At 47.2% G+C, this 16200-nt stretch overlaps 1 protein-coding gene across 4 annotated transcripts in view; it reads right to left on the bottom strand.

The window, feature by feature from the left end:
- The window catches only part of PALD1 (phosphatase domain containing paladin 1), a 958342-nt gene that overhangs the window by 219682 nt on the left and 722460 nt on the right, over positions 1-16200 (bottom strand). For all 4 annotated transcript variants that reach the window (XM_085603872.1, XM_085603871.1, XM_085603874.1 and 1 more), the window contains one exon: positions 12545-12685. In XM_085603872.1, coding sequence (XP_085459998.1) covers positions 12545-12685 — 141 coding nt within the window. The remainder of the gene's footprint in view (positions 1-12544; positions 12686-16200) is intronic.

The following is a 16200-nucleotide window of genomic DNA, read 5'->3' as shown; positions in this document are numbered from 1 at the left end:
AACATGTAAGCTAAAAATCTGTGCTTAGCATAGTGTGCCGCCCAACTTGTATTTTGCTGTTGCTGTCATTGCATCCAGATATATGATACAACAAGTAACATCATACCTGCAACAAGTCAGGACTATTGGCTTTGTCAATGGTTGTTAGTTGCATAAGATAAATAAGCAGTACCTATGGCTTGTATATAATATTGAAAAAGCTTCCACTTAAAGCCCTGGTGACACCACCACAATGTTGCTGTTCCTGAGTTTCAAAAAGAGAAGGGAAATCCAAAGAGAAAATGACTCTCTTTAAAGGATTTCTCCTCCCCTACAAAGCTCACCTGGCATGACTTCATGCCTTAACTTCTCCACTAGTGAGAAGGGAGCAGTGTGAGCACGAGCACATCTATGTGCCTGCTGTCACTGCAGTCTGGAAAAAAAGGGACCGCCTGTGCCAGGGAACAAAACAGAGCCCGATAGAGACCAGTTTTGAGGCCCCCTTTAAAAACTGCCGGTGCTCAGCACCTGTGAGACCCGGCCCACTTAAAGCCCTGCCTGAAAGTACTTAATACGAGTCTGTCCAGGGCACGAGTCGGAGGTACAGCGGGTGTCCATCCACTTTTTACACAGGGTGAACGCCATCCACCGTGCAAAGAATTTGGGCCCCACTGAATGATGTGCTGAGCTCGTCCAGGTGTAATTTCCAAACACCGGGACACTTTCAGCAGCGCCTGAATGTTGTCTTCTTTTCTTCTGCAACAAACAACAACGTGCAGGCAGGGACGGGGCTTTCTTATTTAAGACTCCTGCTGGGCCCATAACAAAGGCAGTATCTGAGGGGTCATCAGGTCTAAATTTGTTCGAGTCTCTTGGCTGGGAGTAGTCAGGAGTCTCACACCTGATGCAATTGAAGCGGAGGGGAAACAAAGGCTTACAACCTTGTTAGCACTTAACACATACTTAAGAGAGGCAGCTTTTCACTTTGTTCATTCCCTGTTTACCAGATATGCATGTACTGTAAGAATGTCATATGTGTTGGTCTTTCCCAGTATTTACACAAAGCAAATTGCATTTATATAGAGCTTACTACACCTGAGGAGTCGTTTAAATAATTTAAGTGCCACTATTTTATCTTGTATATCCAATGCAGGGTGTCAGAGCGTTTTACATCAACACGTGCATATTACATGTACAATACATTATATAAGTTTGTAAATGAATGTACAGGATGTGTTACATAAAACTGGGGGACTGCAAGGTGTAGAAGTCACATATCTTCCATAGCTCACTGTGCTATTATCCTCGCAATGCACTCAAACGTACATATGATAGACCTGCTAAACATATATGTGAGGGCTTTAGATCTGATGTCACTTCTTGTGATGCCACTTCCTGTAAAGTCGTGACTTGTGATGCCACTTTCTATTATGTCAATTTCTATGATGTCATTCCTGTGATGCCATGTGTGATGTCGCAGGCCGTGATGTCACTTGCATGCTGCCTAACTAGGTTAGTCCCCCCACTTATGTTTTTTAGGACTTGTGCCCCGAGTCTCTCGTTCTTCAAATCTGCAACGCGTGAAGATCGAGCTTGCACTGATAAATTATTCTTTTGGATATGCTGTGTAACGTTATGGTGACATAAGCATTACCCAAAAATATATAACATAAATCAAAAAGAACAAACTTTTGGATAAAAGTAAACAAAACGTTCTCTTAAAGCCGAGTTGGGCGGATTTTTCGCCCTGCATTTCCCAGGATAGTACAAAGCGAAAAGAAATCATGGTTTCACATTTTACTTTTTAGCAAGCTCCGCAGTGGACTTTCATTCCCTGTAAATGAAAGGCGCTCTTGCCCTCTGTTATGTCCGGTACCGGACGGATAGTGACAGCGGTATGCAGGAGGGTAGCAGATGCTCCGGGATCCGGAGCAATGAAAATAACACACACCTACGCTTGCTAATGCGCTTCGGTGCACTGACCCGGATCATCCGGTCCAGCCCCCATTTATTTGTTTAGGCCCTTCCGGGTCACAGACGGGACCACCCTCGCGTAGGCGTGGGGGTGTTCCCTTGAACATAACATTCCTCCTTTATCATGGCACAACAAACGAAAACACAATACCGCTTGGCAGAATGCTCCAGTTCAAAAATGAGAGAGAGAGAGAGAGAGAGAGAGGGAGAGAGAGAGAGAGAGAGAGAGAGAGAGAGAGAGAGGGAGAGAGAGAGAGAGAGAGAGAGAGAGAGAGAGAGAGAGAGAGAGAGAGAGAGGAGAGAGAATATAGAGAGAGAGGGAGAGAGGGAAAAGTAGAGAAACAAAAGGAAAATGGGAAAACATTGCATTACTGTTCTCTAGTCCATTACAAAACCTCTCAGTCGAGACGACACCGTTGGATTGGCTCTAAGATGATATCTGTGTCCACCTCGACCTTCACTCGCTCCTCTCCGGCTTTCTGCTCCAGCCGCCCCTGGCGAATGTTCCACAACTGCCCCAGGCAGAGGGGGGGCTGGCCCTGGTGACTCACTCTCCTCGTCAATATCGTCGCCCGTCGGATCGCCACCCTCAGGCTCTGGCACCACCTCCCGGGGTGGGGCCGGGCACCGGTATTTTTTGAATTGGGAAATGTTCCTGGTGACTGTCTCATGGCCCCTCTGGGCAGTGACCATCGTGCCCTTAACTGTCTGGACCACCCAGGGCTCCGGTTCGAACGGAAGGGAGAACTTCCCTCGTGGATGTCGATTTCTCACCAGCACCCGTTCGCCAGCCACCAACACACTGCTCCTGGCATGGCGCCTCTGGGACATTCGGTCGTTCTTGGCCCGCCTCTGTTGGAGGCGTACGGATACTTGACGATACGCAGGCAAAGGCGGTGTCACTTGGGGAAAAACATCATTCAGCACCCGTTGATTGCACAGAGAACCAGGGCTGGCCATGGTGGTTGAGTGAGGCGTAAGTCTGTATTCCTTCACGAAGTTGTACAGGGCGCACTCCATGTTCTGCTCTCGAGACATAGCTATCCGGAGCACTTTGTTCAGGGTGCGCATGAAACGCTCGGCCTCACCATTAGCCTGTGGCCACCGTGGTGTGATCTTTACATGACGGATGCCTCTTGATCGGAGGTATTCAGAGAACTCATGGCTGGCGAACGGCGGGCCGTTGTCCGTACGTAGCTCCTTGATTAGCCCATGGCTGGCCATGATTTTCTCGAATCGAGGTATGGTGTTGCTCGCCGTGATGGAGTCCAGTACCTCAACCTCAGGGTATTTTGAGAAATCGTCAATGACGACAAGCATGTGTCGGCCATCGGGTAGGCTCCCAAAGTCGGCACTCGCCCGGTGCCACGGGTGAGGAGGGATATCTTCCGTCACGATTGGGGCCGGCGGATCTGCTGGGCCTACCGCTTGGCAGAGTGCGCAAGACCGGACAGTCCTCTCCACCACACTGTCCAGATCAGGGAACCACACCTTGCTCCTCAGACGGGACTTTGTCTTGACTACCCCTTGGTGCGCAATGTGAGCTAAGTCCACCACTCGCTGTTGTAAGGACCTGGGGATAACCAGACGCGTGCCTCTCATCAGACACCCCTCGGGGGACACGGCCAATTCAGACCGGACGTTGTGAAGAGCCCTTAACGCCAGTTGTGCATCATCCGTGCGGTGCGTTAGGTTCTCCAACAGGGAGTGCCACCTTCCTGATCCAATCGCGGAGATCACCAACTCCCAGCAGTCATCCTGTTTGGTCGCCTCCAGGATGTCCTCGAGCCTGATGGGCAGGGGTCGGGAGCGTTCCACCACCAACCTGACATACTCCTCCGTCTCCTGCGCTTCAGATTCTTCTTCTCGGGTAACTGGCCGGGCATGCCTGGAGAGGAAGTCTGCAGGATTTTGCGTCCCCGGGCGGTAGACCACTTTGAATTGATATTCCTGCAGCTGCAGGATCCACTTTTCGATTCTTGGGGGTGGTTTCGACGACACGCCCATGAAGAGAGGAATCAGCGGTTTGTGATCAGTATGGACCGTGAACGGCTGCCCATAGAGGTAGAGGTGGAAGTGGCGACACCCCCAATGTATCGCAATCGCCTCCTTTTCTATGTGGGAGTACCGTTGCTCAGTGTCTGTCAGGGCCCGGCTCGCGTAGGCAACCGGGGCCCACTCCCCGTCCAGTTGCTTCTGGGACAATACAGCACCCAAACCGATGGGACTGGCATCCACCGACAGTTCAGACTCCCGGGTGGGGTCAAAGTACGCTAGGGTGGTTTCGGCGGACAGAGCCTGTTTGGTGTCTTGAAAAGCCTTCTCTTGACACGGGCCCCATTCCCAGGTTGCGGCGTTCTTGGTGAGGTCCCGTAGAGGTGCTGTTAGATTCGTGAGATTCCGGATGAAGCGACCACAGTAGGTGACCATGCCCAGGAAGCTTCTCACTCCGGTGACTGTGGTCGGGGCTGGAGCCGTCTGGATGTCTCGAACCTTGGCCGGGTCGGGCGACACTCCTTGTTGCGAAAAGTGATAGCCAAAGAACGCTATCTCCTTTTTCAGGAACTCGCACTTCTCGCGATGTAGCGTGAGACCACTGTCCTGGAGTCTCCGGAACACGCATCGTAGGCAGTTCATGTGTTCCTCCAGAGTCGGTGCATGTACAAGAATGTCATCACTGACGTTTATGACTCCACTGAGGCCAGCCAACACCCCTCTGATGGTGTCCTGAAACACTTCCGCCGCGCTGGACACCCCGAAACTGAGGCGCTTGTAGCGGCGCAGGCCCACATGGGTGGAGAAAGTGGTTATGGCTCTTGACTCGGGGTCCAGCAGGAGTTGATGGTAGCCCGCCCGAAGGTCCATCTTCGAGAACCAGCGCGATCCGCTGACCTCCGCAACGATGTCGTCGACAGTGGGCGTCAGATGGCGTTCCCGCTTGATGGCGTGGTTCGGCAGACGCATGTCCACGCATATCCGGACTTCACCTGGTTGCTTTGGTTTCCGGGCAATCACAATGGGGGAGACCCAAGGGGTTGGTCCGTCCACTTTCTCGATGATGTCAGCGGCCTCCAATTTCCTTAGTTCCTCTTCCACCTTGGGCCGCAGATGAAACGCTACTCTCCGATGCTTGAGAGCAACCGGTTGCACTGATTGGTCTATGTGCAGCCGCACCAGGTGGTCCTTCAGGCATCCAATGCCGTTGAACAGGTCCCGAAATTCTTCCACCAATGACTCGACATCCTCCCGGTGCACAGCGAACGCAAAAACCACCAGTTGCAGGTGTTCCGCCGTACGACAGCCCAACAGCATTCCCGTACCCTCCTTGGTGACGTACACCTTGGTACGGACGGAGTTGGTCTCGTGAGCAATGTCGGTGGTGAAAACGCCTACCACCGTGAGTGGTGTGCCGGAGCCATAAGCAAACACCTGTATGGACGTTGGCTTCAGGACGGGCTGAGTTGGGAAGGATTTCAGCATGGACTGGGCCATTATGTTGATGGACGCACCTGTGTCGATCAGCACCGGCGTTAGATGCCCTGCAATCTTGACGTGACACTTCGGTGCCCTCCGTCTCGGGCATCCATCAGGCTGTAGAGCGTGAATTACATGGACCGTGCCTTCGTCCTCATCGTCATCCATGTCGTCTTCCTCAGTTTCGGGCGGAGGGGCATCCACCGCATTGACCTGCCGACTTTGTTGCCGCTGACGTCCCGCCGATCGGCACACTTTGGCTAGATGGTTCAGGCGACGACATGCCGAACATCTTTTCCCTTGCGCCGGGCATACACCTTGGTGTGGGTACGAGCCGCCGCACATGTAGCAGGTGCGGGATGATGGTGGTGGAGTTCCGTGGTCCGGCTTCTTTTTAGACGCTTTCTTCGGGGTAGTCGCCACCACCGCGTTGACTGGCTCTGTTTTTACCTGACGTTGGAGGGCCGTTTCCATATGTGCGGCTCGCACTTTGGACAACTCCTTAGACCGGCCCATGGTGAGGATATCTGTCATGGAGATCCCGGGCAGTTCGAGGACTCTTTCTCTCAGCTTCACGGACGAACAGCCTTGGATGAATTGCGCCCGCAATTCGTCATCAGTGTCCGGTAGAGTACAGGTGATAGCCAGTTCTTTCAGACGAGCATAGAAGGTGTCAACAGACTCCTCGGGTTGTTGCCTTGCTTGGCGCAGGAGAAAACGTTCGTAATCTGGATTCGCTAAGGGCTCAAAATGTGCGGTCAGGGCCGCCTTGAGTGTGGCATAGGTGAAGGGAGGACCGGTTTCCACCACGGACTTGGCCAAACGGTGAATTGCAGCACCACCCAGATGCAGGAGCATGGGCCGATGGCGTTCAGGCTTGAGGCCGACTGCGGCAAAATAATTCTCCAGGCGCTCCAGCCACTCTTTCCACTTGGCCGCCTGGGCGGAAGGCGGGCCATCCACAACGAACGCTTCCACCGGGGACACCGTCGTCATCTCGGCGCTGACTGGTGAATGCAGATTTTAAGAACGTCAGATGAGGCGCTTCAGGGGTTAGACACAGTCACAGCAGCCAAGACGCAGTACTTCTGGCGCAGGCCGCGGTAAAATTCGGCCTCCAGGCACCCAGCAGCCAGGCCACAGGGACCCGGCGTCGAGCGTCGATGGAGCGCACACCACGTGGCACCAGGCGGCAGCAGGTAAGACCCCCGGGAAGGAATCAGCAGCCACGGGCCCCCTCCGTCTCACAGCAGCCTCAAAACGCCACCCCGAAGCCACCACCACAGCCAGCAACACCCCAGCAGGGACACAGACAGGCACTGACCGGGAGGGGCAAACTGCAGGTGCGCGTCCTCCACAGCAGCTCACGAGGGTGCAGAACCAGGCAGCAGGCCGGTCGAAGGGGGCGTGTCCTCCTGAGCAGCGCACGATGGTGCAGACCAGGCAGCAGGCCGGTCGATGAAGGGCGCTCCCACGCGCAGGATGGCAGCTGTGACGCGGGCCGGGGACCGGGAGACAGCAGGAAGGCGGCCGGGACAGGCCGCGCGTAGACGCACGTGCGTGTGAAGATGAGCGCTCCGTGTGGCGGCCGCCACCGGAGCGGGTCAGGCAGCGAGGATCCAGCCGTCGAAGAAGCGAGAGTCCGGAAGAGACCCCCTCGTCGCCAGTTGTTATGTCCGGTACCGGACGGATAGTGACAGCGGTATGCAGGAGGGTAGCAGATGCTCCGGGATCCGGAGCAATGAAAATAACACACACCTACGCTTGCTAATGCGCTTCGGTGCACTGACCCGGATCATCCGGTCCAGCCCCCATTTATTTGTTTAGGCCCTTCCGGGTCACAGACGGGACCACCCTCGCGTAGGCGTGGGGGTGTTCCCTTGAACATAACACCCTCTAGCGGCATGTTAAGGAAAAGCAGCAATACTAAAATGTAACACACCACTGTTGCCGTGCGGGCCTCTCAAGAAAATCTATGTACAGAAGCATATACTGATTATATATTGCTAAAATCCCTTTGAAAAAAAGAAGAAAATGAAAGGAACCTAATCAAAATTGTTAATTGCATATTACCTTACACTCAAATATCTCTATCATGCACCTACAACGTATCGCACAGTAACGCTCTAATGTGATATATAGCAAAGCCTCATAAATATCGCATTCACAATGACTCAATACAAGCTCAAGCAACATGCCTTGCTCTGGGCTCAGCTTCGAGCCCAAAACGAGCCAACATTGCATGTGGCTTCTGTTAAAGATTTAGTAGTGTGACCTTTGATGTAAAAAATGTAAGAGATAGGCATATAGCAGCTGAATTGCACACTGTGAAACCAGAAAAAATGGAAAAAAAATCCTGGATCCCCCGCTTGACCAAATGGTATGGTCTTAGGCAAATATTTTATTTCGCAGTCTTTTCATTCTTCACTATCACACATTGTGAGCACCTGGAAGTTCAGGATGTGTGCCAGCCTCAGCTCTAGGATTCTTGCTCTGAGAAGGCCATAAACAAGGATGGGTGGGCCATGAAGGTGAATGGGCAGTGGCACAAAGTATTTCGAAGATATGATATTTTAAGTACTGCCATTGTCTACTTTTGACATTTAAACACCATAACCACCAACCTCCGATGTATGTAATTCGCCTTCCTTGCTGCACTTCTTGCTTTGTGGAAGGGAAGGGACACTTTATGCACCCCTACCTGATACCATAATGCAGAATTTACCATTATTTATCCTCCCTTTTCATGCACACGTTCACTAAAAAAACACATTAGATATAAACTGAGTTATGGTTTTGACAAATGTGCAAGACCAATGAAACTCAGCAGTTATGGTGACCAACGCACACAATACAGGCCATAGCTCATGTTACCTGTTATGCTCAAAACCCATTCTCTACTGTGCCTGGGTCTTTCCCCAACTGCATTGAAGCAATCCAAGGTTTTTTTTCTGAGTTATTCCTTCCTTTGGCCATTCCAGTCTCTAGTAGCCTTCACTATTGTGGTTATACTTCCAGCATTCCCATCTCTTCCTTAATGAAAGAAATACCAACATGCTTGAGCTGCTAGTATTGATTTGTCGGGGAGATCTGTAGCGTGTATTTGGCTTCCAATGTGTTAATGGTACTTAACATGTACCAAGTAATAAAAGGAACAGCAGCGGCTTCTCCACTGAGGCGGAAAAGCACCGCCCACTGCTCTTTGAGCAGTGAAAAAAACTGAAAATAAAATGATAATAACACAAAGTTATTATCTTTTTATTTTTCCAGGGCAGTTTTACAAGGCGGGGCTGGGCTGTATTCACAGCCAGCAGGGAAGGAGAGGTTGGGACACTTAAGTGCGCATGACAGTTTGGCCGGCCGTCTTGGGCCTGCCAAACAGTAATGTGCACTCAGCATGTTCTTCACTGGACTGTAATGAGCCTGGGTGGAGAACATGCACAGGCTCCTACTCAATGCCTAAGCGCAGAACCATGATGCTCAGACCAATTATGAGGCTGCTGTCATACTGGTGACAGCAGCATTGTGGTTGGCTTAGGGAGGCCAGTGTGCTTCCTGCTTCTGGACCGAGAGAAAAAAAAGAGGATGGAGGAGAGGTGGTGGCTGGCAGCCTGGTAAGTGACATTTTTTTTTCTCCTCCTTTCCTTACACGTACAACTCTGTTGCAGCCGCCACTGAAAAGAAGTTTTGTTCAGGAAAACAATACTGCAGTTCTGCCTACAGAACACACATGCTCAGACTAGACAATACTATACTGCACACTACAGAGCTCTGCTTAGCCACTCATTTAATTCAACAGGAGTTAAGGGAACAACGGGTGTGCATTATGAACCTTAAAACACATATCTTGCAAACACTGAAATACATAAGGTAAGGTGCTTTTGAAAAAAAAAAAAACATAAGAGTGCTATTATGTAAAATGCTTGCCTAATTCTGAAAGACCGTCATTATGTGATATGAATTCTTATATAATTTAGTAATGACTAAGGTATTCGTATAGAGTTACGATGCATTTTCTTTTTAAAAACACCTCAACCGATGTGTTTCAGTTATTTTTTTATGTTCTCCCTTATGTGTCGTAGGCTGCAGCACTATCAATTTCTGCTGCCTCTGAGTTTTATTTCAGTATTTTTCAGGTGTTGAAAATTCTACCTTTCTTCAATTTTGATTTTTCATGTCATTCACCCTCATTTCTATCCAGCCCTTGAAATTGTTTGCGTCCTGTACCTAATGTTACATTTCTTTGTGTCTTATTTACTGACTTCCCGCTTGCAATAGGGTCATCACTTCCCTCAAGCTATTAAGTGTTGTGTGTTCAGTCATGGAATTTCGTGTGATAGCCGCATGCATTCTGATTGTTGTCGTTGTGTTTTGCTTCTATTGAACAGATTCGACTAACACACATGAATGAACGATTTCCAGGTGAAAAGTGAAGGACTGGAGACAATGTCCTCAAGAAACTAGAGTGGGTTGGTCACCATCACCTACAAGTTCAAGCATGGAAGAGCTATTGGCTGTAAAGCGAAGACCGATTGAAGGGTTGTTTAAAACCCCTTTTCCATATTATCTGTGGTTACATTAGACTGTGTAATATGATTAAAGTTGGACCTTTTGAAAAAAATGATGTTGGCATATTTTCAAATCGATATACGGTCCCCTCACCAACACTCAGTTGCATTGATTTGAGGCATTCTATTTATTTTATTTAAATTCATAGGATAATGTCCAATCCTGCAACCACACGGGTGTCCAACAGGGGTCTAAGAGGGTCAAAACCAAATCTGCATTTCATGACAGCAACTTAAGGTAAATTTACACACAATTAATTAAAAAGCAAAACAATTAGAATATCAGTGGTCAGCCTGAAAATTTAGGCTGGATTTAACCCAACATATGTACCAGACAATGTTGATCATTTTCTCAGTTTTGCAGTCTTTCTTTACCTCTAGGGTCATCTCCCATTACACTGACCTCTCTGTTATAATCTTTCATCTCTGTCATTGGTTCTCTTTCATAATATCACATCTTGCCTATCCCTATATTCCTGTCAACTAGCAACTTCCTCCAGAGCCCTTCTAGTCTAATATTCTCTCAGTTCATGGGCATAGTTCCCATTGGTGTAGAAGGTAAAGTGGTACCAGAGTCCACTGAACCCTGATTATTGCTGTATTTTATAATTCAAGCAGGTGGGATAATTCTTCCTTGCACTAGGACCTATGACTAACTGGCTACGCCACTGCCTCAGTTCATTCTTCTTGTGCACATCACATGTACCTGATCATAGGAGATGGTCCCTGTTATTTAGTTAACTAGTATTAGAAAATGTTTCTGTTCTGTTTCTCTCCTGCCACACATTAGACATTTACACATGCATTGTTTCTTGTGGGAAAGACTTTGAAAACTCACTAGTAACAGTACAAACCCACTCCTTACTTATATCACCTCTGAAATCATCTTAAACATCATTGATGAAATTGCAGAAAGCAGCTCCATTAGTGCGGCTTGATCTACATTGAAAATCCTGCGCCATAGGTGTGCGACATACATGTACACAGATATTAAATGTCCTAGGTAAAAACAAAAACTCAAGAAAGAAAGAAGTGCTCACACTAGAAATCCAGATATTCAAGTAATAGAAAATGCTTAGACAATCCCTCGCTACTGAAGCTCCAAGAATTTGGAACTCTATTCCCCAGTCATTAAGAGCAACAACTCTTACACTGCTGTTTACAAAAGAATGAGGTAAATTATCTAAACAGTCGCTTCAAATCATCAATTCTATTTAACCCAGAAGCTTACTCACTCTAACTTTCAACAAGAGAATTTCTACCAAAAGTTAAGGCAAAATACAGTTAGATGCTTTCTGGTGCAGCTATGAACTTCCTGTATGTTGTCCAGCATCGGAGGGATCCACCAAAATATTGGAAACTTGGACAGACCGTGGCTACTCATTTGGTTGCCCACTGCCATTCCTACATTTACCGTTAGCGGACTGGATCTTAACACTCTCATCACATCCACACTTTCAACCAAGTTAAAAACCCACAGCTACTCACCAACCACAATCATAATGATAGCGGCTTATATAGTTGACATAAGAAATGCTAAGATAAGAAGCATAGACACTAGTTTATTGCATCTTCACCAGAGTGCACAGCTAAACATCATGATCAACCCCAAAGTAGTTCCTACAGAGATACTCTGAAAAAGAAAAAAGAATTACTAGACTACTAACCATGCATAACAAACTTAGTAAGTACTTAACCAGCCAGAAGACATTTTTAGGCCTCATTTGGGGTTGAAAAGCACTACACAAATGCTGCAGTCCAACTAAAGTAAACTATTGCCAACATTTGCTCCATGTTTCTGCATGCCATAAATTCAAGTATGTTCAGTTTCAGAGTAGGATTTCTCATGCATTTAGCAGTTCTAAACCCAATGAAACACTCATCAGATTGAGAATATTGAAAATTGAGGACCTTGGCAGATACGATACTCCGTCAAAGACGTGACGGATATCCCGCCCGCAGTATTACAAGTGCCATAGGATACAACGGAACTTCGAATACAGTGAATGGGATATCCGTCACGTTTGTGACGGAGTATCCTATCTGCCAAGATCCTAATCACTAATCACCCATCCACCAAAATCGTAACCCCGGCCTAAGTCTTGAAAAAGGACAGGGTTGGCATGAACGCCATTGTATTGTAAATAAGAAAGTACGCCACATGGGGTGGGCGCATGTGAATCTACAGCTCTACACCTACTTGGCGATCCTATAAATGTGCAGTCTTCTGCCTCTTTCATCATTACGATCACCACAGTCCTCTTTAAGTTACATGTAATTGCAACTAGTGGCTCTGTTTTCAACTAGTAAGTTTATGGTAGGGTGTTAACACAGCTAGATAATGTAGAAAGAGTAAATGAAATAAACATCCAGTAGAGCGCAGGATTTCTTTAATCTTAAGTAAATAAAATAAAAACTTTAGATGAGAGCCTGTCACGTTGTTAGATTGATGGGATATGTCTTATAGACAATTTTAACAGGAGGTGGTATTTAAAGAAGCAAGAATCACCACTTAGCTTTTCAAAAGTCAGGTCCTCATGGGATCTTACCTGCCTGTAGGTGCATATGATGATCTCCCGCAGGTGGTAGTGCATTGGAGTCATGGTCTCACTCACGGTGTCGAGGGCCATGTCTACTTCCTTCTTCATTCTGTGGCCATCTGGCAAGAGCTGGACTATCCTCATCACAACCTGGAAACCAGGCGGGAAAGAAGATGAGTTGTATTCCCGAAAATGTAATTCAGAAAATGTTTTGGCTATTTTTAATTATAGCGTGTATAACGTTTTGTAATCACAGCATGAAATTTAGCTTGCATGGTGCCTAAGTACTTTATCTGTGGGCTGGAACTTTTCAATCCAGGCCCTCACTCCTAAACACCCAATGAGCCGACAGTCAGGAAAACCACAGATAGTACCACAAGATGCTGAAACCTTACATTTTTCAGTTACCATTATTATCTCAAGTCAAAGGGTGAGAGCCATTACTCAGCCCACCCACAGTTCATGAACAGCTAGTGCCTTGAATCATTCTGTAGAATAAAAGGCACAATAAATAATTGAAGGAAAATGTTACTTACCAGTAGATATCTGTTCTTGGCATGTAGAGCTGTAGATTCACATGCTTTGCATACTCCTGCCATCTAGTGTTGGGTCCGGATGTTTGCAAGTTGTTTTGTTTCAAAGAAGTCTTTTTCAGTCAAGAGGCATGGTGGTGACTCCTTTCGGTGATAGTGCGCATGGGCATGGACTCCATTGTTAGATTGTTTCCTGTTAGAGGAGGAGTATGGAGTTAGTTGGATGGATTAGAGATGTCCATGTGTATGTATGTAATAAATGATTAAGTAATAAACTGCAACAGGTATAGGTACTCGGGGAGGCAGGTGGGCGCATGTGAATCTACAGCTCTACATGCCAAGAACAGATGTCTACTGGTAAGTACCATTTTCCGTTCGAGGCATGTGAGCTGTAGATCATATGCTTTACATTGAATGTACAGCAGTTTGCTCCCAAAGCGGTGACTAACCTGTAGCAATTGTTTTAAAAAGTTTCCAAGTACTGCCTGGCCTACATTAGCTTGTTGTCTCGCTAACACATCTACACCATAATGCTTGGTGAATGTGTGTGGTGTAGACCATGTTGCAACTTTGTGAATGTTCCCTAAAAAAGCCATAGTAGCCCCTATTTTGCGGGTTGAAGGAGCTCTAGGGGATATTGTCTATGTTCTTTCAGATTTTGCATAGCATGTCTGAATACATTTTACAATCCACTTTGCAATGCCAGATTTTGACATAGCATTGCCTTTGTGCGGTGTCGCGAAAGCCACAAAGAGTTGCTTTGTCTTACAAAAGGGGTTTGTCCTTTCAATGTAGTATAGTGAAGCTCTTTTAACGTCTAATGTGTGAAGAACTCTTTCTGCTACCGAATCTGGTCGAGGGAAAAAAAACGGCAACTCAACAGATTGGTTTATATGAAAGGCAGATACTACCTTTGGTAGGAATTTAGGATTAGTATGAAGAGCCACTTTGTCATTGTGTAAGCAAAAAAAGGGTTCTTCAATTGTTAACGCCTGAAGATCACCTACTCTCCTCAATGATGATGAGGAAAGCCACTTTCCAAGTGAGTAATTGTAACTCACACTTGTGTAATGGTTTGAAGGGTGGACCCATTAATCTTATAAGGACAATATTGAGATTCCACGCTGGTGCAGGTGGAAGTGTTGGAGGAATTATTCTTTTTAGTCCATCCATAAATGCTTTGATCACAGGCACTCTGAAAAGGGACACATGTTGTCTGTTTTGCAGATGTGCTGCAATTGCAGCAAGATGTAGTCTTATGGATGGGTAAGCTAGATTTGAGCGTTGTAAGTGAAACAAATAGAAGATGATATTTTGTACTGAAGCATTTAATGCGTTGATATTGTTTGTATTGCAGTAAATGACAAACCGTTTCCATTTGGCTACATGGCAAGCCCTTGTAGTAGGTCTTCTGGACTCTTTAATGATATGCATACAGTCTGGTGGAAGGTTCAGATAACCAAACTATGACTTCAGGAGCCAAATCGCAAGGTTCAGCTCCTTTAGATTTGGATGCCTTATGTCTCCATGGCTCTGAGTGAGAAGACTGGGTGTGAGGCATAGTTTGTGATGCGGAACTACTGAAAGCTCTAACAGGGTTGTGAACCATGGTTGTCGGGTCCATGTGGGAGCAACTAGCATTAGTGTTAGGAATGTTTGCGTGAGCTTCCGAACCACTAGTGGAAGGAGTGGGAGAGGCAGAAAAGTGTAGGCAAATATCCCTGACCAATTCATCCATGGGGCATTGCCTTTGGATAATGGGTGTGGGTACCTTGCGGTACCCACACTCATAATCCAGGGATATTTGCCAGTCGCAAACAGATCTATTTCTGGAAAACCCTACATTTGGAAGAATGGGAGGAGAACCGGAGGATGAAGTTCCAACTCGTGGTTCTGTTGATTTTGTCTGCTGAGCAGGTCTGTGATTTGATTGTTTTCTCCTGTTAGGTGTTCTGCTAGGAGATAGATGTTTTGTTGAATTACCCACCTCCAAATGGTCTGCGTGAAGTGTGACAGTTGAAGAGTGTGCGTCCCCCCCTGTTTTTGTATGTAATACATCGCTGTCATGTTGTCTGTGCGGACTAGGACAGCTTTGCCTATAAGGTGGGTCTGAAATGCTTTGAGCGCTAGGAATATTGCTAGCAGTTCCAGTTGATTGATATGAAGCTGTTTTTGCTTCAGACTCCACAACCCTTGAACAGTGAGAGTCTGGGGATGAGCTCCCCAACCTGGGAGTGATGCGTCTGTTGTTAGGACCGTCTGTGGAATAGGGCCCTTTGGATACTTTTTGGGGATTCCACCACAGCAGGGCGATGGGTGTGGCCGTCTGCCAACACTAGATCTTTTAATTGACCCTGTGACTGATTCCACTGACGGGCTAAGCATTCCTGAAGGGGACGCATATGAAGTCTTGCATTTGGAAGGATGACTAAGCAAGAGGCAATCATTCCGAGTAGCTGCATGAATACTCGTGCTTGAAGGGAGTGATTGGATTGAAACTGTGAGACCTGAGCTTGAATATTTTTGTTTCTGGCCGCACTTGGAAAGGCCAGAGCTTTTTGAGTGTCCAGAGTGGCCCCAAAATATGTTTGTGTCATTGAAGGTTGTAGATGTGACTTCCACAGATTGACTGTGAAGCCTAGACTGTGCAGCAGTTGCAGGGTGCTTTGTGTGTGTTGGAGACACCTTTGGCACGTACTGGCTTTGATGAGCCAGTAGTCCAAGTATGGGAAGACATGGATGTTTTGTCTTCACAAGTGAGCTGCGACTACTGCTAGGCATTTTGTAAACACACTGGGAGCAGTGGTGACTCCGAACGGAAGCACTTTGAATTGGTAATATTTGCCCGCTGCAACAAACCTGAAGTATTTGCGATGAGCGGGATGTATCGGAATATGGAAGAATGCGTCCTTTAAGTCTAGAGTAGACATAAAGTCGCCTTGCTGTAGGAGAGGAAGGACTTGTTGGAGAGTGACCATATGGAAGTGATCTGAATGAATGTATAGGTTTAATTCTCTGAGATCTAATATAGGCTTGAGAGAGCCGTCCTTTTTGGGAATATGAAAGAAATGGGAGTACACACCTGTCCCTTGATATTCTAATGGGACATGTTTTATAGCTCCCTTTTGCAGA

Source organism: Triturus cristatus, chromosome 1_2 (genome assembly GCF_964204655.1).
Source record: "Triturus cristatus chromosome 1_2, aTriCri1.1, whole genome shotgun sequence".
In the NCBI taxonomy this organism is placed as follows: Eukaryota; Metazoa; Chordata; class Amphibia; order Caudata; family Salamandridae; genus Triturus; species Triturus cristatus.
The sequence above is the reverse complement of the archived record's forward strand: the minus strand, read 5'-3'. Positions and strand labels throughout refer to the sequence as shown.